Below are 22,229 nucleotides of genomic sequence, written 5' to 3'. Positions count from 1 at the left end.
AGCGCCCGGCAATTTAATTTCTTTTTTTTTTTGTCGGTCGTGGGGCTTGAACTCTGGGCCTGGGCGCTGTCCCTCAGCTCTTCAGCTCAAGGCGGGCGCTCTACCACTTGAGCTACAGCGCCACTTCCAATTCTAAGATTTTGTATACATACAATGAAGCTTTTGTTGGAAGTACCAGTGAATGAATGAAATGAAATGAATGAATGAAAAGGAAAGAGTAGCCATAAATGTTTTTGTATTTACAGATATCCTTTCTGTGCATTTATGCTTTTGGTTATTGAAATGGAATAAAGTACTTCAATTAAGTGAAGGAAAGAATTCTGAGAAAGCACAGCAAAAAAAGTATCTTGTGACCTGTTCAAGCTGGTATGTACAGAAAGTCTCCTCTTGTTTAGACTGTGGACTTGCAGTGAGTGCATATAGCACTACAGCCATAGAGGAAGATGGCCTTTTCTCGTGTGTGTACCAGAGTCCTCCTTAACGTACAGCGCTCCTCTGGAGAAAACACTTGAGTTTTGAAAGAAAAAAAAAAGGTTTTTCATTGGGATGTAGAAATACAATAATAGTGCTTATTTGCCTTGAAAAGGTTTTAAAACATTTTGGTAGTGTTTTGTTTTGTTTTGCAAAAATTATTTCCTGCTGTGATTGACATGTTGTTGTCCTTTGCTAGCTCCATGAAGACACATATGTTACCTACATGTGTCTGTAAATGTGATATCTGGTACAAACAATACACTTATTTACATATATATACAACATTTAACACATATGTACATAGGTAATAAAGGGAATTCTGAATTCCTTGCCATACTCTAAGGCACACTTACCGTACATAACTATTGTTGAGCATGGGATGCATGCTGCTAGTCATTTGGGAGATTTGTGGTCTGTGCTATGAGCTCTCCAGGTGACCTGGGAACTGGTTAGGAGTGCAGTTTCTCACACCCACCTTGGCCTGCGGAATACCGTTGGAGGGGACCCAGAGATCTCTGTGTTATAGTAGGCTTTCTCTACTGATTGCTAAAGTTTGAGAACTACCAGGTTAGACCTTTAAGAAGATACTAAAATTCTATAATCTCATGAATGTGTTTTTTTAAAAGAAATTATTATTAATATACAAAGGGGTTAAATTCTATTAGTCAGGTAATGAGTACAATGCATCTTGGTCAATATCACCCTTCCTTCATTCTCCTGAATGCGCACGTGTGTGTGTGTGTGTGTGTGTGTGTGTGTGTCTAAGACATTGCCTGATGCTCTACCAACTGAGCCATGTCTCTAATTCCTTTTTTTTTTTCTGAATGTGTTTTGTAAAAAAAATACATTTTAATTAAGACATAGTGTTTGTACATACTTATTATGGGGTATAGTGTGACATTCCAACTATGATGCTCCATTAGCATAACTGTTAGGTCTGTCTATTATGCTCACATTAAAATAATTCACACAGCTGTCTGATTATACAGCACTTTAGTAAGTGTGGGTGCTGGGGGACATTTTCCAAAAACAAATGTAGTCTTTACCTGACTTTGGTAAGTCTGTACGTCACCTTTATAATAACAATAAAATAGCAAAAAGAGCGGATGCCACCTGAATGTAAGACTTTTCAATGAGATTGTTTCTGTATTCAGTATTGCTTTTGATCTTAAGGTGAATGATTTTCTATAATCCATAATATTGGGAGTTTGTGGGAGAGAAATCAATAGAGCTTTTTTTTGTCAGTCATGAGGCTTGAACTCTGGGCCTGAGCACTGTCTCTCAACTCTTCAACTCAAGGCTAGTGCTCTACCACTTGACCCACAGCGCCACTTCCGGTTTTCTGGTGGTTAATTGGAGATAAAAAGTCTCACAGACTTTCCTGCTCCGGCTGGCTTTGAACCACAATCTTCAGATCTCAGCCTCCTGAGTAGCTAGGATTACAGGCGTGATCCACTGGTGCCCGGCTCAATAGAGCTTTTTATTATTACTTATTAGAATGAATGATTTTTTTCCCTACCAATGGTATTGTTTGTGTACATATGTGTTTTTACAAAGTATTTTGTATTGTTATTGTAAAGCTGATGTACAGAGGGGTTACAGTCTGTGAGTCAGATAATGAGCACGTTTCTTTTTGGATAATGTCACCACTTTCCTTGCTCTCTTCCAGTTTTTCCCTTCCTACCCTACCCACAACTTGTATAGCTCATTTTCAACATAGTGTCTAGTGAGCCCCTGCTGCATTTGTTCACCCTTTGTCCCTCCATTTCTGTGCTTTTTCTTACCCTCCCAAAGACAGGTAAACTTACAAGACAAAACTTGCAAGACAAAAGGTACAGCAATAAAAAACAGTGACAAATGAGAAAAACAAGCCAAAGAAAAAGAAACAAAATTCAAGAAGCCCTGTGAGGAAGGCGCTTCCTTACATTGTTCCCCTCCTCCCTGCACATTTTTCAGGTGGTTTAGGTATGAAATTACAATAATGTATGGGTGTGGAAACTATTCTGGCAGATGTAACAAAATTACCATTTTCACTCTAGTTATCCAATTACACGTTTTAAACTTTCTTCACACAGATGATATTTGTAGGGTACTCTTGGCTAAACCCATGAGTCTGTTACTGCTCATCAGCCTACAGTTGGAGGCAGGGAGTGAGGAAGTCTAATCCACACTTTTCTGTACCCATCTCTGGTCACCAACAGAAAGTGTTGGGTTTTTCTGGGGAGGGAGACAGAACACTGCTTGACTCAATTTATAATTCTACCCCTGCTTCTGCTTATTTATTTTACTTTGTTACTCAATCCTTCTGTCTTCCAGTCTGGGTAGATCTTCAGTTGATGGTCCGTTTTAATGTATGTGGTTTGGGATAGCATACAATGTTCATAGAGTGTAAGGAAAGAAATCCACTTCCTTTTGATTGGCTGCAGAGAAGACATTTCTGTCAGTTAGCAGTCTCGTGTTGAAACCCCCTTTCCATCACTCAGGACTGTAGTGACCTCCAGCCTTGGCTGAATCGCCCGCATCTCCTCCATCAGGGCCTGCGTCACCCCGGGCGGGGGGAGAGGGTGTGCTGCCTTGTTGCGATTCAGCACAACATTAACTGGGTGCCAACTCTGAGCTCGCAGCCTTACCTGGCATCTTGGCACTGAAGTCCCACCGTTTGACTTAGGTTTAAGTCTTTGCTCCTTGGACTCGGCTGTCCATGCTGCCCGCCTTCTGACGTGTTCTCCATGCCTGGGCTTGGTGCTCCTCACCTCCCATGAGCATGCTCTACTCTGGACCAGTCATCAAGAAAAAACTCAACTCTATGTAGCTCCATCTTTTTGCCCGCTTAGCTTTCTTGTGTGTTGTGCAGCCTCCCTCAGGCAGCCAACCCAGTGGTGCCTTCCTCCCCCACTAAGTCTTCCTTTGTATTCTAGATTTGTTTCCTATTTTCGGATATCTTACTATGTCATGCATATTTGTTTTTCCAGTCTAGAATGTTCTCTGCTGCCCCCTTTGCAGCCTGCATCATCCTTTGCTTGTCTAATGCGTCCTGTGCAGGTCCTTCCCTTCCTTGGCTGTGAGTTGGGTTGTGTTTCCTTGTGTTCCCCGGCCCCTTCCTCCTCATAGTATATTTTATTTCAGGACTTGAAAATGCTTCGAACCCTGGTTTACATTCGCGGTTATCTCCACAGGTGAAAGAATGACAATCACATTTTTCACACCAAAACTAAAGCATTTTCTGGAATGATGTTTTTCCTCATATCTGTTCAAAAGGCATGGTCATTCCCTCATTAGCAGACATTTCTGGCAGTGATTGTCAGTGACAGCCTAGGCTGAGTTCAAACGTTCCTGCGGGATCCCGAGTGGCAGCCACGCTTCCCACAGGAAGGACGCGACGGACCTCTGGCCTTCCTGCGCAAGGGTGCTGTGCTGGGCAGGGAGGTTTCCTGGTTCATTAGCATGTGTAGGTGTTTGAGTTAAATAAATTGAGCTTAACTCAAGAGGGTCTCTAAGTCTGGCGCCTCTTGCTTCTCTACTCAAGAAAGCTGAAGTCTCTGACATTAGCCGGCTATATGACTACTTTCAACTGCTTTGACCTGCTTCCTCTGAAACTTCTTCCCATAGAATACAAGCAAATCAAGCACCAGAGCTATCTATCGTCAGGCACAATTCTGAGATTTTATATTCTCCTTTCCCCAAACCATAGAATCTCAGAACTATGATTGTACAAATGCATAATTTTAAAGACACAGTGCATTTAATTCATCTTTCAGTTCCACAGAATTGGGTAGGTTTTATTAAATCTTCCCACTAGAATTTTTTTTCTTGTAGTTTAGTAGAATCACAGTAGCATTCTATGTACTTTAATTGTTAATTTTTCGTAAGGGTTAGAAAATGTGAACTGAGAAAGAAGATATTACTGAGTTAATCTTACTTTACTGAAAAAGAAAAGCCTTAATCATGTACTTAGGAGTCCTGTGACAGAAGTACAAATAATACTTTAAACACTTCAAAATTGATTTAATAAAAATTAGTGAACTTGCTTATTGCTGTGTGTTATCTCCTAATCATAATTTTTTGAAAAAAGGGGTGGGTCAGGCGCGATGGGTAACGATGTTATCAGGCACTCTGTTTTCATATATTGTTTTGTAGAATGTGAACTTCTTTGTACAACTACTTAACGACAAAAAATTTAAAAAAGTCATGACAAGTATTTACTGTGGTTATATGCAAAAAAGAATAAATTTTGTAGAAAAAAAAGAGGTGAACTGATGTGTGTCATACTCAGCTTGCTTGGTTGTTTCCTAAATGGTCAGCAGCATTTCTTTTTTAATTTTCTTTTCTTTTAACTGTCTGTCCTGGCACTTGAGCTCAGGGCCTGGGCACTGTCCCTGATCTGTTTTGAACCACAGTGCCACTTCCAGCTTTTTGGGGGTTAATTGGCGATAAGAGTCTCAGGGACTTTTCTGCCTGGCTGGCTTCAAGCTGCGATCCTCTGATCTCAGCTCCCTGAGAACTAGGATTACAGGCGTAAGTCACCAGCACCTGGCTGGCATTTTTTTTCTTAAATTTTTATTGTTGTTCTAAAGGTGATGTATAAAGGGATTACAGTTATATAAGTCAGGTAAAGAGTACATTTCTTTTTGGACAGTATCACCCCTTCCCTTGCTCTCTCTCAGTTTTTTCCTCTTGTCTTCATCCATTAGTTGTATAATTCATTTTCAACATAATGAATACCCTTGCTGCTTTTGTTCACCCTTTGTTCTTCCATTTCTGTGTCCCCCCCAACCCTCCCAAAGAAGACAAAAACAATAAAGATAAAACCTCTTGTATCCATTTCCTGAAGTTCATTTCAATAAATATTATTTTATATGATCAGAGGCACAGAGACCTTTGTGTTCCTTTCCTAAGAATATCCTCTTTTGGTCTTTCTGTGTGTGAATGCCTAGAGTCTTGTGTAATTTATCATGTCCTGGGGTATTTTAGATCTAGTTTCTACATATGAGCGAGCTTTTTGAGCTTGGCTTACCTCACTTAACATGATTTGTGCTAGATCTATCCATTTCCCTGCAGATGATATAATCCTATTCTTTCTGGTGGCTGTGTAAAATCCCATTGTGCCATATTTTTTGGATCCACTCATTCATTGTAGGACAGCTGGGCTCTTGCCATAGTTTGATTATTGTGAATAGTGAGGCAGTGAACACGGGTGTGCAAGCATCTTTAATAGTATTCTGGCTTGTGAGGTTCTGGGTAGATGCCCAGGAGTGGTATGGCTGGGTTGTAGGGAAGGCCTGTGTTTAGTTTTTTTGAGGAACCTCCAGCCTGCTGTCCAGAGTGGTGGTCCTAGTTTACATTTCCACCAGCAGTGCAGTAGGGCTCCTTTTCCTCCACGTCCTCACTAATATTTGTTGTTCAAGTTCATGGTCCTTGCTCAATCTAACTGGGGTGAGATGGAATCTCAGTGGTGTTTTGAGTTACATTTCCTTTATGGCCAGGGATAATAAGCATTTCCTCATGTGTTTCTTTCCAGCTAACATTTCTTAATAAAGACGTGGACTGCATTGAGTTGCTGCCTGACATTGGAAGCTTTCTCAGCAGTTCTCAACCTCTCACCCAGAAAATTAGCAGAAAATTGGCCTAACTTTGCCAAGTCTGATTGAATATCCAGAGTAATCCTCAGGGAGCAGAAAATCTGGAGTTCATGTAAAGTTATAAAGTTGGATTCTTCTCTTCAGGCCCCTCTTGTTTTCTTCTTTGCTGTACTTGTGAAAAGTTGCTACAAAGATGTGTCCAGATGTGGCCTGTCACCACCAGATGTGGCCTGTCACCGCTAAGCTGAAACTAAGTTAATCCATTCAAAACTACGGATGCTCAGGATTCTAATAGGTTCCCCAGTGCTGCTGAGGAACAGGGTTCATTTACTGAAGAGATTGGGTATTTTACAGCAGAGGATTAAACCAAGGCAGGTGTCTCCATAGACCCTTGCTCACTGCCCTGAAAGGAGAGTGTCTAGGATAAAGGAATGGTGGGGTGGAGGAAGGGTGAAATGGGATGCCAGCCCCTCCTCAGCTCAGCGCTGTAGGCAGTCAGGGAGATCTGAGGGCCAGCCGAGGGCTGTAAGGAACTTGCAGGCCCATTTTCTCCAGTGGTAACTTGACTGTTCGTTGTGGTTGACTAAAAGGATATTTTAAATTTCCATCGAAACTCATTAATTCTGTCAAGTATAAGAAAAGATCATGTTTTTCCATGGTGATTTTCCTTTATGGCCATATGCTTTTCTATCAATTTATTAACAGAACAACTTTTAAAAAATAGTACATTGAGATTATATCAAGGCATTCACGGGGCTGGGAAGGTGGCTCAGTGGTAGAGCGCTTACCTTACATGCATGAGGCCCTGGGTTTGATTCCTCAGCACCACATAAACAAAAAGAAAAAGAAAAAAGCTGGAAGTGGCGCCGTGGCTCAAGTGGTAGAGGCCTTGAGCTGAAGCGCTGAGGGACAGCGCCCAGGCCCAGAGTTCAGGCCCCACAACTGGACCCCCCCATCCCCCCCAAAAAAGAAGGCATTCACATCTTGTCAGCTCTTTCTTTGGTAAAACTGTCACATAAACACACAGAAGCATAATTATCCATATGACATGTTTGAGTATTTTTGAGTGATCTGTAGTGGAATTCACATTTATATAATTTACCTGAAGATACAATCATTTGGTATTACTTTTATAATTGATTAACTGAATATGACATGTTTTAAATGATTTATTCACATTGTATGTAATGTTTTGGTTTTGTACTGGGCTGGAGGCTTGAGCCCAGGGCCTGGGACTGTCCTTGAACTTTTTCACTTCAGGCTAGCTCTCCACCACTGAAGTCCTAGCTTCACTTCCAGTTTTAGTTAATTGGAGATAAGAGTCCCGTGGACTTTTCCTGCCCTGGCTGACTTTGAACCTTGAGCCTCAGATCTCAGTCTGATGTTCTGGGGGTGATTTTCTAGTAAATAGGTTCAGAGCATGGTGTCTCTGATACTCCATGTCCTTTTATACCTGGGGAGGGCCAGACAGACTGTGTTACTCATATCAGTTTTATTGTAGGCTTTCCAAAGTTTGTTCTTTTTGTTGTTGTTGGTCTTGGAGCTTGACCTTGGGGCCTGGGTGATGTCCTTGAGCTTTTGCACTCAAGCCTACTAGTACTCTACCACTGAAAGCCACAGCTCTACTTCTGGTTTTCTGGTGGTTAATTGGAGATAAGAGTCTCATGGACTTTCTTGCCCAGGCTGGCTTTGAACCACCGGATCATTAGATCTCAGTTTCTTAAGTATCTAGGATTATAGGCATGAGTGTGTTTTTTATTTTTTTTGTCCATCATGGGGCTTGAACTCTGGGCCTGGGCACTGTCCCTCAACTCTTCAGTTCAAGGCTAGTGCTCTACCACTTGAGCCACAGCACCACTTCCAGTTTTCTGGTGGTTTATTAGAGATAAGAGTTTCACGGACTCTCCTACCAGGCTGGCTTTGAACCATGATCCTCAGATCTCAGCCTCCTGAGTAGCTAGGATGACAGGCGTGAGTCACTAGCACTCAGCTCTTTTTTTTTTTTAAACACTAAATAATCAACTATGTTATCCTTTTAAAATGCATTTGGTATATTCAGATTATTTTAATAAAAAAAGAATCATATTACTAAAATATTTTACTACTTCTACTTAGAACTAAGTCCTTCAATGAATTATACTAAGTAAAAGGAAAGCATTGTCAGAGATAATGAAAATAAAAGCTTGTGTATTTGTAAAATAATGTTTTAGCTTCAGAAATGCCTTGCAAATAGCAAACATTGTTATCATATTTATAGATTCTTTTATTTTCTCTGTGATTCTGGGCTTTGAACTCGGGTCTCTGCCTTGCTAGGTGAACGTTCATACACTGGACCCATGCCTCTTTCTTTTTTAAAGTTTAATGTTTTGGGCTAGGCTTGAACTGTTGTTCTCCTACCTCTACCTCCCTTTTACTTTTATAAAATATTATTATTTTTGTGGTGTGTTGGTTCTGGGGCTTGAACTCAGGTCTTCACAGCTCTTGTCTTTTTTCACTCAATGCTGGAGCTCTACCACTTGAGCCACAGCTCCACTTCCAGCTTTTTGTTTATCAATGCAACATAAGAGTCTCTTGGCTTTGTCTGCTCGAGCTGGCTTTGAACCATGATCCTCAGATCTCAGCCTCCTGAGTGGCTAGGATGACAGCTGTGAGCCACCACCAGTGCTTGTCTTGGTTTTATAAATTTGTAACTGGGATTTTAAATGGAAGTTTGAGGGGATGTTTTGGTATATTTCCTGAGCACTGTATTTGATTAAGTATTTACCATACTTACATTTTTATTTAAAGTTAAACCCAATCCTTTTTTGTGAGTATAGTATAAATAGAAAATTCAAGGTTCAAAGTTCAAAGTCAGAATGGAGAAGTGACTTCCGGCTGGCAGATTGGCTCAGTTATTACCCAAGCAAGTGCCCTAAGTTCAAACCCGAGCGCCACAGACACCACCTCCGCCACCACCAAAAAACACGCTCACAATGACCTTCTTTCTTCAGCTTTGGTAATCTTAAAAAAGTGAGTAAGAACGCTTTTTAAGAACACGACCAAGTTATTAGTTCCATTTGACCTGATTTCATACATCACGAAAGCCATTAAAAGATCAAAGTATTTAATTTTATATAATGGAAACAAGTGAGCCTGGTCAACTATGTTTCTGTGTTTAATGGAAAAATTAGACATTATGAGGAAAGCATCTTGACACTTGAGAGTATTTTAGTACGCTGTGGCTTTCGGTGTCTTTCTCTGTCTCTTTTTAACGATGTGTCCATTATTTGCAGATCCTGTGGTATTGTGGAAATTTCCAGAGGACTTTGGAGACCAGGTTGGGAACACATAATTACAAAAAACTTTTAAGTTGGACTATCATGATTGTTATTACTGCTAACTGCTGCTGCTGGTTTTGCTGGTGAACAGCTGTAATTACTTTTCCTGATCAGCCATGAGGGGAAGAGAACACACTGGTGGAACAGTGCTTGTGAAGAGAATCTTCACGTTGTGAGTGAAGGCACTGTCCACTCACTGAGGAAGCCGCACCATGAAAGTTAGGGCGAGCCGATTTCTGATAGTTTTCATAGCTTCTTTCAGAGTCACATGTTACCAGACAAGGCAAAAAAAATAGTATTCTGTTTTCTCTGTATTCTTATATTTAAGAATATACCAATCCTCTAACACATTTCGGAGGTATGAAGATCAAAACGAATTTAATCATCGTCTCTGTCACATTGATTTGTGTTAAGACACAATGAGTTTATGATCGCTGCTATCAAATGAATCCATCTGTCACCTGTAATTTCCAGTGCCATAAGCTTACATAGCTATACATACACAGAAGCCTTCAGCATCTCTTAAGTCTCAAGAATATAAAAGAGTCCAGAGGTTTAAAATAAAGGAAGACAAATTTGCATATGTAACATTAACATTTTTCTGCTTTATTGGCTTAAAATAGATTTGGTCAATGCAAACTGTTTCATGATTTAAAACTGAGGGTCATGAATACCTGGGGATTTTATCCTTTTTTAGTTATATACTCAGTTGTTCTTCCTAAACCATGCAGAACATCCATTAGGCATTACTGTATACAGAAAACAGAGTTGCGTACATTTTTTTTAGGCTAAAAGCTTAAGGGAAAATGTATTCTTTTCATTTGTTTTAGAGCAAAATGTTTTGAAAGACAAAAGAACATGTCAGTTTATATTCTTTTGGTATTATTGTTGTCTGTGTAGTCTTAAACACCGTAGTAATTACACCTTTTCACCTAAGTAGCCAACATTTGAATGGAAATTTGCACTTCATTTAGTAATAATAGTAAGGTAGTTCTTACTACTATTGGCAGTCGGGGTGTGAACTCAGAGCTTTGGCTTCAGTGAGGCGTGGAGGAGCTTACTGCTTGAGCCATGCTCCCAGCACATTTCCTCAGCTTATTTTTGAGATGAAGGTCTCACCTTCATCCTGGGCCTATGTGAACCACCATCCTCCTGTTTCCACTTGTCACATTACCTGGAGAACTGGTGTGTGCCTCCTCGCCCGGCTCTTTCTATTGAGATGGAGTCCTGGGAAGATCTGGAACTGTGAGTCTCTTCATCTGAGCCCCCACCCAGCTGGGCCCGGACAGGTGCCCCTGCCACCCTCAGCTCTGTTGGGAGGGGTGGGGTCTTGTGAAGCTTTTGCTCCAGTTGGCTTGGAAGCCATGATCCTCTTGATCTCTGCCTCTTGAGTAGTTAGGATCACAGGGGGGAGCCAGTGGCACCTGGCTGAAATGTTCATTTTATAAGATCAAATATTGTGTCATGATTCTGGAACATATATACACCTGTGAAAAAACAAGCTCTAGAACAGTAGATTACAATGTTGGTTGTACTGAATTAACATTTGTTAAGTCACAGGACACATTTTTTTTAAATTAAACCCAAATCATAAAACTTGAAGTGAGTTAAAGACATAAGGTCTTACTGACTAAGTTTTGGTGTTCTATTGAGAGATACTAATCTAGTAAATAGATAATACAGAAGGAGAGGAGAGTCGAATCAACTTAGAAAAATCACATTTTTAAAAAAGGCTTTTAGAATTATTATTTTTGATGATTATGTCAAGCATGAAAAAAACTTCTAAAAACGGAATGAATTGTTTTAACCTAGATTGCTGTCATGTAGCTTTAGCTGTCCTAAGAACGTAGAAAGTATTTCTTGAGTGCCCCTTCCGAGGTGCTAGCCGCCTGGGCCGGGAAGCGCTGGCAGCACTGCCTCCAGCCTGAGGGCACCGGGGTTTGGAGGGAGCTGGAGGAGAGTGCCTGGACGGAGATTCTGATCTCTGAGCCTGCTCCTCCCAATCAGATCGAAGGGGAGGGCATCTACATACAGTTAGGGTCACTGAGTGTGACAGCCCACCATATTCTGCAGGAAAGACAGACCGACAAAATTATCTTATGATTTGAAGTTTAGGGAGAGTGGAAACTAGAGATTTTAGATGGTTGCCTTTCAATCAAGATTACATAGGGCTTATAATGATGTAGATTCAAGGTGCAACCTCACCTGGTCGGGTATCGGAATGCTGTCTGCTACCATTTGGTGTTCTCTGCCATGCACAACTCAGGGATGGCCCCACGGCGTTTTCTGTAGGTCAGAGTTGAGGTCTGTGCTTCGCACTGGAGGAGGTGTTGAGGAAATGAGGAGGAGGACTACGTTTCCTCTATCCCCTCCCTGCCTTTTTTCAGGTCTTGTTTCTTTTGATGGCGTTTCTTCTTTTTACTTCTCCTTTCTATTCTGTTTCTTCTTTGTCAGTTTAAAAATTAATTCTTTCGTGTGTGTATGTGTGTGTTTATGTGTGTGTTTGTGCGTGTGTGTGTGTGTGCATGTGTGTGTTCATGTGTGTGTGTGTTCCAGTACCGGGCTTGAACTCAGGGACTCATATTGTTGTTTGGGGTTTGCTCAAGGCTGGTGCTCTAACACCTGAGCAATACCTCCACTTCTGCACTTTGCTAGTTCATGGGGGATAAGAAGCTCACTTCCTGGGCCAGCTCAAACTGTAATATTCAGATCTCAGCCTCTGGAGCAGCGAGGATTATAGGTATGCCCCACTGAGTGTGGCAAGAATTAATTCTTTAATGGCTTTCCTTCTTCCCTCCTTCCCTCCCTCCTTCCCACTCTCTCCTTTCTTTTCTTCCCACCTTTCTTCTTTCCTGTCTTCCTTCCTCCTTCCCTTTCTCCCTCTCCCTCCCTCTTTATTTCATTTGTTCATTTTTTTTGTTATCTTGCTTGGGTTTTATTCTGTCATTTTTAAACTACCAGTTGACGGTATTAGACTAGTAAAAAGATCATCAATTGCATTCTATATTAACTATTGACTTTCCACGTGGAAAGAATGAATTATCTTCACTGAGTTTTTTTTTATGCAAGAGCAAATTTTTATTTCACCTCTCCTGAGAGTGTATATATACACATTCTATGTGAACACATTTCTAAGGCAGATTGATTTCTTAATTTTTTTTTTTTGGTTGGTCATGGGTACTCTACCAGTTGAGCCATACCACCACTTCTGGCTTTTTCTGCTTATGTGGTGCTGAAGAATCAAACCCAGGGCCTCATGCATGCAAGGCAAAGCACTGTACCACTGAGCTACCTTCCCAGCCCTAATTTCTTAATTTTTGATAAAATGAAATTTGTAAATAAAGATAATTGGTAAATGTAAGAGGCTTTATAATCATATCACAACTACTTACTATGTTTCATATTTTAAAAACTTTTCAGAGACCTATTTTAATAATCTTAAATATCAGTAGCAGACACAACATTATGTTTTTGCTAAGTTATCTGTATATAGAAAAGAAGAATGACAATTCAAAGTATTATTTATTATGTATACATGGGAAAGTACGTAAAAATAAAATCTAAGATCAGGCTCATATTTACAATTTTATGTGTTCACCTTCATGTGGAGATTTGTTTCCCTTTGTAGCAACAGTGCTAGAAGCTCACTGGAAGACATAGTCACATTCTTATTTTTCATACATGCTTCTTGTATATGTCATATTATTAACACTTAAAATGTTGTGGCAAGTAAGGAAAACCTGGATAAAACAGTTGATAGTTTAGAAACTTGCCTGATGGCTGAGGAAGTACATTGTATCAAATGCCCCTTGAAAAGCTTGTTCTTAAATGTTTTAGAAAAAATTATGTTTGAAAAGCCCTGAATAACAATATTCCTTTTCTGTTGAATGATCAAAAGCTTACTTTAGTGAGCTCCCAGAGGTCACATTTCTGTATTTATTCTTGTCAGTGGACTTATTTTTTTTTTCTATGAAATGCTTTAGACCAAATCTAGAAGTCCTAGTTTCCTCAGCAATGTGTAAAAATCTAACAGTAAGACAGGACACAGATGAAAAGAAACAAATGTGAATTTGGGCTTTAATTCTATAAACAGTGGAAAGATGTGTTTTCCAAGATAATGGTATGCGTGCAGGTCTCACACAGAAGGGGAACACTAACCCAACATCCTATTATGGGAAATGAAGGTCTCTGTGATGGTTCAACCTTTTACACTTTAAATTCTTTCTTTTGGTGTAAAAAGAAATTAAAAGTAGCTAACACTGAAAGAGTATGGAAGCAGTAAGCATAACCCATGGAAATGAAGTCTTCACACTGGCCTGGAGGCCTTCATTCACCTGAAGTATGAATTCGTTCGCAGGCTTACTGTAACTGTAAGCTGTTTTAAAAAGGACTTTTTGGGGAATTTCTTTTTTGAAAGAGTTTATGTGGAGTTGAATTTGGGAGCTAGACGAACGAACAACTCTCTACTTAATATTCCATTTCACTGTTGTGTTGGGCGGTTTCTATTTTCTCTCCTCAGTACCTTATTAGCAGATGAGACTTTTAAGGGAGGTGTTGAGAGATTGTGCATCTGTGTTTAAAACTCAGGCTTGAAACACAATTGGGGAGAATCGGGAGACACTGGGCTATTAAAAATTGTAAACTTTAAAAATATTTGGAATTGGCTGCAAGTGTTAGACTTGATGAGCATATGGCACCAGCCAGCCTCTTCTCCGCCCGGCCTTTTGTTCTCCTGTGATTGTGAGGAGGCTTAATGACAGTTTGAGCCTTGGGTGTGAGGTGGGGGTGAGTCCACCCTGGGGAGCACCGGAGGAAGCTGCAGTGTGGATGATGGAAATGTGGATGGATCTGAAAAGAGAACCGGGCTCAAAGGAAAGCTAGAGAAAGTGATGCGGAGGGGATGGACTACGATGTGATCCACCACAGCAAATCTCCCTTTCATTCCCAAATGCCACGTTCAGGAGGAGAGGGTACATTTGTGTGTGCAGGGTGAGCTCCCGAGTCCGGATGAATAGCATTACTAGTGGATACATTCAGACAAATTATGTGCATTTTAATAGATGTTGCACATGCTCAACATTTTAAACCTTAAAAAACATGTAATATTAGATAACAAGATTTCATAGAAAGGTTTTAAGAAGGACCTTCTTTAAGTGAGCCTAATTTAAAAACTGCGCTTCCTGGTTGTTATATTGCTAAGTCTTTTACTTGTGATCATGACTGTATTATTTAAAATTGGGATTATTCTGTTCCTTTTTTTAACTTCAATATTCAGAAACACAGGTAAATGTTCATTTGTTTGTGTTTTCTGGATAAGTGATGATTGCAGCTTTTCTTGATTTATACAGAGTGGTGATATATAGTTTGATCCTTAGTCTGTTTGCCTAGGGGAAAAAAAGCCAATCTCACAGTCATATTCATAAAATGTGGACACAGGGGCCATATGCCTTGAAGACAAAGAAAAGAAAGATGGTTCCCAGGTGCTAAAAGTTTAGGAAAAGTTAAATGAGGAAACAGCATGGCAGTGTGGCAGGAAGTCAGTGGAAGAAGGATCCTGTTTTTTAGGAGAATTGCAGTCTTGGGTTTCAGGTGTTCTGGTAGAATTGTCTTCCAGGAGTTGGAGAGAGAACTGAGGATGTCAGACCTGCGGGGCCAGGCAGCTCACAAGGGTGAGGTTTGCAGGGAAGTGAGGATCTCAGGAAATACTGTAAATCCCAGCTGGCTCGCCAACCCCCCCCCCCCCCCCCGAGAGGAATCCTTTGTCACCACACTTTGTGACTTTCAGAAATGATTTATTTTCTAGGAGATGGACAATATATCTGACTTACTCATCTTTTTCTCTGTAGACGCGAGCTGGCCAGCTAAGATCGTTTAATATGTTTTGGATTGTAGAATTCAATAGTTTAAAACTTTCCTTTGATTTTTCCAGGGAGTTAAAATTGTGCTTTGTCTATTTATAGGCTGTGGGATTTGAAGGGAGAAGAGTAATACTGAGTTTAGAGCCGGGAGGCATTGGGATAATAAAATAAGAAATTGAAGCACAAGAGTTTGTTTAAATAACTGCTAATCCAGAGTGATCAGAGTGTGAAACACTGGGAAGTTCGTGATGTTACACAGGTAGAAGGACTAGAGGCTGAGAAGCTTTGCAGGTTTGCACTCAGAGGAAACAAATAAGCACATGCAAGAGCATTTCCAAATATTCTTTATGAACAGTAGAAAAGGAACATCTTTGACACCCGCAGAATACTGAGAAGGCCTCTGCTATTGTTGAAAAGAAAGGTGGAGAGCTCTATCTAGGGAAAGACAAAGAGGAAGTAGACGGGAGTGGGGGGGGTGGATGTGGGATTTCTCCTTCCTTTCTTATTGTACAAGAACAAATCCATGGGCTCCACCTTCCAAATCAAATTCTAAGGGCATAGAACAGTCTCGTCGCACAGCTGATCTCTGGACCTCATTTCTCTTGCAGAACTGGACCTCATCCCTTCTTTGCCTCTCTCCTTAGATCCTAGTAGATCATTCAACTTTCTGCTTCTATGAACGTGACTGTTTCAGATGCCTCATGTGTGTGAAATGAAGCAAACGCATCCTGCACGGAGCGCAGTACCCTTGGGGTTTAACCCATGTTGTTGTTAGGGCTTTCTGCATGTCACCTGCAAACAGAAATAATTTCCTTTCTTTTTTTTTTCCATTTTGAATGCTTTTTATTTCTCTCCCCTGCCTAATTGCTTTGACTCTCTTGTGCTGCTGTGTTGGATAGGCATGCAAACATGAATAACTTGGCCTGTTTCTGATCTTAGAGGAAGAGTCTTCAGTTTTTCACTATTGATTACTGCGTTTTTCATATGTAACCTTTATTCTTTTGAAGTAATCATATTAGTTGTACAAGGGGGAGTGTCACTGTGACATTGCCACATCTGCATATGACATAGCACCATCAAGCAGGCCCCTTCTATAATTCTTCCTTACCCCCTCCCATGCCCAAGACAATGCCAAGGTTTCATTGTTCTGTTTTTATATATGCAAATCAAGTACTTGAACTACATTTGTCCTTTGAATTTTATCAAATTCTGCTTGTGCAACTACGGTAGAGTTCTTTAGGAAAGAAGAGCAAAGGAGGGCTGGAATTTCTAGATCAGAAAATTAGGTAAGTGGAAATGCATGAAGAGAAAAGTAAGTGTGAAGGGCACTGTAAGTTTTAGACAAACATATTCTGGGTCAAACAGCAAGTTAAAAACTGCAAAAGAAAAATAAAATTCAGCTCTGGGGAGACATTGGGCATCTGAGATACTAAGAGCTTTTCTAGTGTTGGTCCTTGCATTTGACACTTGCTAATTCATCTGCCTATCACTGGACGTCTATAATGTACTTGTTTCTCATTATATCACTTAATTAATACAAGTCATTTTCCCAAAGCTCCATAGTTGAATTATATGACAGAAGACTGATTTGAACCAAGCCAGTCTGGCCTCAGTGCTGCCTTTAACTATTTATTCTACTCTGTCATTGAATAATAAAGGCCCCTATTTGCTGAGTAATTTCACAGTGTGGGCATTGTATTGAGTACTGTTTATATTGCCTATATTAGCTCATCTAATTCTCAGTAAAGACATGTTATTTACACAGAATTAGGGACATGGAAGCAGAGAGGAAGTTCCATGAATGATCTCTCACAGCTGTTAGCTTGCTGAACTGCATCCTGACCCTAGCTTTGTGGCAGGAGAGCCCAGGCTTTTGTCCATCATACATAAACGTTGAGAATAGATTCCCATGGGGAGGACTGAAGATGGCCGTAGGAAACCTTGGTGGAGAAGGCTACACAGCCACCGGCAAAGCAAGGCTGAGACAGGCGGAGAGCTAGGAGAAATGGATGCAGACATGTAGGAGAGATGCTCTTAAGATGCACGAGATTTGAAAGAGGAACCCTATTACACTGCTGGTGGGAATGTACACTTATACAACCACTTTGGAAAGCAGTCTGGAGGGCCCTCAGAAAGCTAAATCTTGACCTCCCTTATGACCCAGTCATACCACTTCTAGGCATCTATCCTGAACAACAGGAACCAGTATACAAAGACACGTGCACCACAATGTTTATTGCAGCATTGTTCACAATAGCCAGAATATGGAAACAACCCAGATGAATGGATCCAAATGAATGGATCCAAAAATTGTGGTATCTATACACAATGGAATATTATGCAGCCATTAGAAATGACAAAATAATGGCATTTGCAGGGAAATGGATGGAGCTAGAAGAAATCATGTTGAGCGAGGTAAGCCAAGAGCAAAGAGACAAACGGTACAAGGTCTTCCTGATAAGTGGATGTTAAATCCAAAATGTTAGGTGATATGACAAAATTAACAGGACTTAAAGAACTTCCACTCATCTGGTCAAACCACTACTAAATATCCCCATGCTTCCGATCACATGTATGGTATATATGTGTATGCCGTTATATGTTATAGACTGTGATAGACAATTTGCTCCAGGAAAGTTAGAATGAGCTTGTGACTTTAAATGAGCATCATTATTCCACAATACTGTGAAATTTGGGAAATTATGTAATCACTAATAACAATTAAAAAAAAAACCACCAGAAAACTAGAAGTGGCGCTATGGCTCAAGTGGTAGAGCATGAACCTTGAGCTGAATTGTTCGGGGACAGCTCCCAGGCCTAGAGCTCAAGCCCCATGACTGACCAAAAAAAAAAGAAATCTTTCATGTGCATATTTATAAGATTGTGTCTTTGTTGCTTTGTATGTCCCTCCCCCATGGTATATCCCCTGTTTTCACTGTATTTGATGTTGGTATAATTTGTGGAGGGGAAGGGGAAAAACAAATCGTTAAAACAGGGATACAAGAGGACCCATTGCAACAATGAGATGTACAAGTCGTTATGTCGAAAAACGAACTTTACAACTTTGGTGGGGGGAAGGGGGAAGGATGGGAAGGGGAAACAAAGGAGGAGGCTACAATGCTTGATAAGAAATGTACTCATTATCTTGCCCATGTAATTGTAACAGTATTTTCACAATAAAAAAATACATTTATTAAAAAAAAAAGAAAAAATGCACGAGATTTAGCCAGGAGCAATGGTACTCTCAGATCAAGGGCAGAGCACTTTCATGTTTGAATCTCCAAGCAGTCTGTATATCAGATTCCTGAATACCTGCTCAAGTGATGGGTGGAGTGACCACTGCAAGCACGGCAAACATGGGAAATGGAGAAAAGACTGACTGTAGAACTTTGCGATCGCTGGTAGCAGTGGGCCAGGGAAACTGAAACCGTGACAGAGAAGGCACGTGCAGACAGGCACTCAGGGCATCACCAATGAGCAGAACTGTTTTGGCCCTTTTTAGGTTTCAGCTGGTGAAAGGGAAAATAAAATTATAGCATTCTCCCTTATCGGATCTTATAAATAATTCACTGCTTTTTTTTCCTAACTACTTCTTATCTCTCAATCCAATAAAATGATGTTATGTAAAGGTTAAGTGAAAGTTTTGAGACAATTTAGGAAAAAATTGTTAGTGCTTAACTGAGAAAGTTTATCAAAATGGTTATAACTTCTTACCCCTGGAGTGAAATCCTTTACAGAGACTCAGGAAGTCTCGATTTCTCTTTAAGGTCACTTGTGCCAAAGTGGACCAGACTGGGGGCAAGCCAGCCCATTGCTGTTTGGTGGCTTTCAATCTGTAAAAAGAACCAGTGTTTCTATTTCAGTGTCCAATAGTCAGGGTTCTCCATTCCCAGAAGTAAGAACAAAATTGGCACCTTCTTTATAATTGTAGCAAGAAGCCAAAGATTACATCAGCAGGAAGAGGGAACTAGACTTTCATTCCGGAGCTGGGTGTTCTGGGCGGGGCAGAGGACCTTCGCCGCATGGGAGCTCACACCATTGCTATAGAGTTTTAAGAAACACGTTTACCTCACGTGTGATTTCAGGTTTGAAATTGTGAGCATTAGTACGGACAGAAAAATCTGTGTATCCTAAGACAATCTAAAAATACAGAGCTCCTGGATTTTTTTTTTCTTTTTAGTCCAGTTCGTTGACCGAGTCAAACCAGAGTAAGGCATTATTTTAATTATTGAGTATTTGGATTCAATTTTAAATGGGGGGAGAGGCTGAAAAAGTCTATTACAGGTCAGTGAATAAAATGTGTGAGTGGAACAAGTGGCTACAGGTGTTTCTCATCTGAAGCGGAGCTTGTGTCTTTATCTGACCACCAGCTTAGATAGACAGCTTTAATCTGTCCACAGATTCCTAATCCTGGGCCTGAAGTGTCTTCAACTCTTTTTTAGTCCATTGGTTAACCTCATGCTGCCTGTTGACTTTAGTGTTGTTTCCTTTTGATAGGAATGCTTTTGTTTTGGATTTTAAAGAAGATGCTTTGATTCTTATTTATCAATCTGTTATTTACAAATCATTTTGTTTTGGCTATAGGTCCAATATTCTCAATAGCTGCATAGATATAAGCAACTCCTCTACAATTCCATCATCCCGCAGGAGTTAGTGTCAAGAGAGTAGGACACTCTAGCGCAGGGCAGGCCCATCCGTGATCCTGCAAGTGGTTTTGTCCCATCTCTCCTCCTACCATATGGCCTTTTCCACCCTGATCCTGTATTTTTTATACTTGAGGTTAAACCTTGAATTTGAAGCGTTGAGTAATCTGTATGTATAAAATCATATATATAATCTATACATATATAATCATATATACATACATACATATATCTATAAAGTAAGGCCTAATAGTTTGAAGCAACTGGCTAGCTGTTTGCCTTTGCACAAGTTACTTGGTTCTCCCTCATTTTTCTGCATATGAAAGGTAGCAAACTATGGATTATTTCATAGGAGTACTTTTTTTTCCTCTCAGCATGGGTTCCATGTCAAGCACTGGCTAGGCCTCAGGCAGACTCAAGTTGAATGAGCACGCAAGGGTTTTGGCAGTGCATTTGCTCTTATTGATCATGCCAGTTACAACAACTAAAACTTTCTGGGGGGTGGCTGCTAACATCCTAGATCTGGCTGACGGCTGATCAATCAGTCATGCCGTGCTACTACAAGTGCAGGGATGGACACGGAGCCAGTGCCCGCACTGCGCCTTCCCCCCTCTTCCTCCCCTTGCAGCCCCCGGCTTCTCCTTCCTCTTCCTGTTTCTGTTACCTACAATGCCTTCCCAGGGGACTTCTCACTCCCAGTCTATTTTCTAGATGCCTGGGTTTTTTTTCTTCTTCCATTCTTCTCACTAATGCTGAGATTGGCTCTGATTGTTCATCACATGTTAAATATTCACAAAGTCAACATAATGAACAATTAAACAAGTACACATGGAATTAGTATATCAGTGAGGAGTAGGGATTCAATTTTATATCTTTTAAAGTAGTTCTCACAGAACGGTTTAGTTTCTGTAATTATGTCATAAATTTAATTACTCCAGACAAAAATCTCCAACTAGGTGCACAGACAAGCAGTTATGTCTTTGTTTCAGACTGCAAACATTTACCTTGATCTTCTTTTCTTTCTTTCTTTTGGAATATGGTCTTCCTATGCAGTTTCATATCACCCCAAATTTCTGACCCTCCTACCTGGCCTCCTAAGTGCTGGGATTAGGCTTCACGCCACATCTGGCTGTATGATTCTCATTTGTGCTAGGTGATATTACAGTTTCCAAGAAATATAGTAATTATGTCATTGCTCCCAGAGTATGAGCCATGTGAAGATAGACTCTCCAGATACCTTGTAGCATGAAGTCCCAGAATTAGTCTCTGAATGTGAAAGTCCTACTATTTCTTCAAACACCTCCGACAAACCACAAGATTCCCATCCGGTTATTACAAGATTTACTATATAAGCCATTCTAGTGATAGTTTTGAATAAGGTTTAAGGCAGGACTGGAGAAAAAGGGTAATGGTAAATTACTTGTCTGCCACTCTAATCTCTGTGGGCCTTCGACTGCACAAATATCAGTTTTATTTAAGGTTTGGGAAGTAAATGGGAAGTGTTTTCATGAATCTTGCATGACAGAAAGGTTATCTGCATGAGATCCAGATATGAAAAGCTAGAGAAATACTGTGGCTCCAGGGTCTGGTGATCGTTAAGGCTGAGGAAAAAAATGCCTAATAGGCTGAGGAAAAGCGAGGGGACCGTGCATGACAGCAGTGTAGAGAGGGAGGCTGTGACTTCATAGTCACTTCCGGCAGGAACTCCTGCCAAGACCGCTGAAGGAAACAGCTCATTTGAGATTTTAAGAGGGAGCAGGAAGCACTTCAATCTTGACTTGGCCACTGCTTTGCATAGATGGGTAATTAGTCATTATCAAGTGGACTGACGGATAAGTATGTGAATGAAGTGAACTTCCACAATATTTTTCGATAAAACAAATAGCAAATATGATAGCCCAAAGAAAGTTTCCTGTACAAATTCAGATAATTAAATGTGTATGTTATAGGACAATGCTTGCTTGCTTCTGTTGTGCTTGGTTACGTAGTAGTTAATGTATCAAATCTACAGCTATGTGTGGGTCCACGTGTATACCCATATACACAGCTGTATTACAGGTCTGAAAAGTCTTTAAAGGAAGTAGGTTATTTAATAAGCTTTGTATATGTGTGTGTGTGTGTGTGTGTATGTGTACCCACACGCATGCACACAGATACTGGGGCTTGAACTCAGGGCCTTGTGGTCTTGTTTGGCATTTATGTTCTATCCCTTGAGCCATACCTCCACTTCGGCTTTTTGGTGGATAAGAGTCTCACAGACTTTCCTGCCATGGCTGACTTTGAACCAGGATCTTCAGATCTTGTTTAGGAGTAACTAGGATTGAGTAGCTAGGACTACAGGTATGAGCCAAACTGCTT

At 40.5% G+C, this 22,229-nt stretch overlaps 1 protein-coding gene across 1 annotated transcript in view; it reads left to right on the top strand.

Moving 5' to 3' along the window:
- Positions 1-22,229, top strand: part of Dennd1b (DENN/MADD domain containing 1B) — a 177,147-nt gene that overhangs the window by 47,091 nt on the left and 107,827 nt on the right. Inside the window, exon 5 of the mRNA XM_013017299.1 lies at positions 9,326-9,369. Coding sequence (XP_012872753.1) covers positions 9,326-9,369 — 44 coding nt within the window. The remainder of the gene's footprint in view (positions 1-9,325; positions 9,370-22,229) is intronic.

The sequence above is a fragment of the Dipodomys ordii genome, unplaced genomic scaffold (assembly GCF_000151885.1).
Source record: "Dipodomys ordii isolate 6190 unplaced genomic scaffold, Dord_2.0 Scaffold35, whole genome shotgun sequence".
NCBI classification, from domain to species: Eukaryota; Metazoa; Chordata; class Mammalia; order Rodentia; family Heteromyidae; genus Dipodomys; species Dipodomys ordii.
Note: the sequence above shows the minus strand (reverse complement) of the source record. Positions and strands in the feature narration are given on the sequence as shown.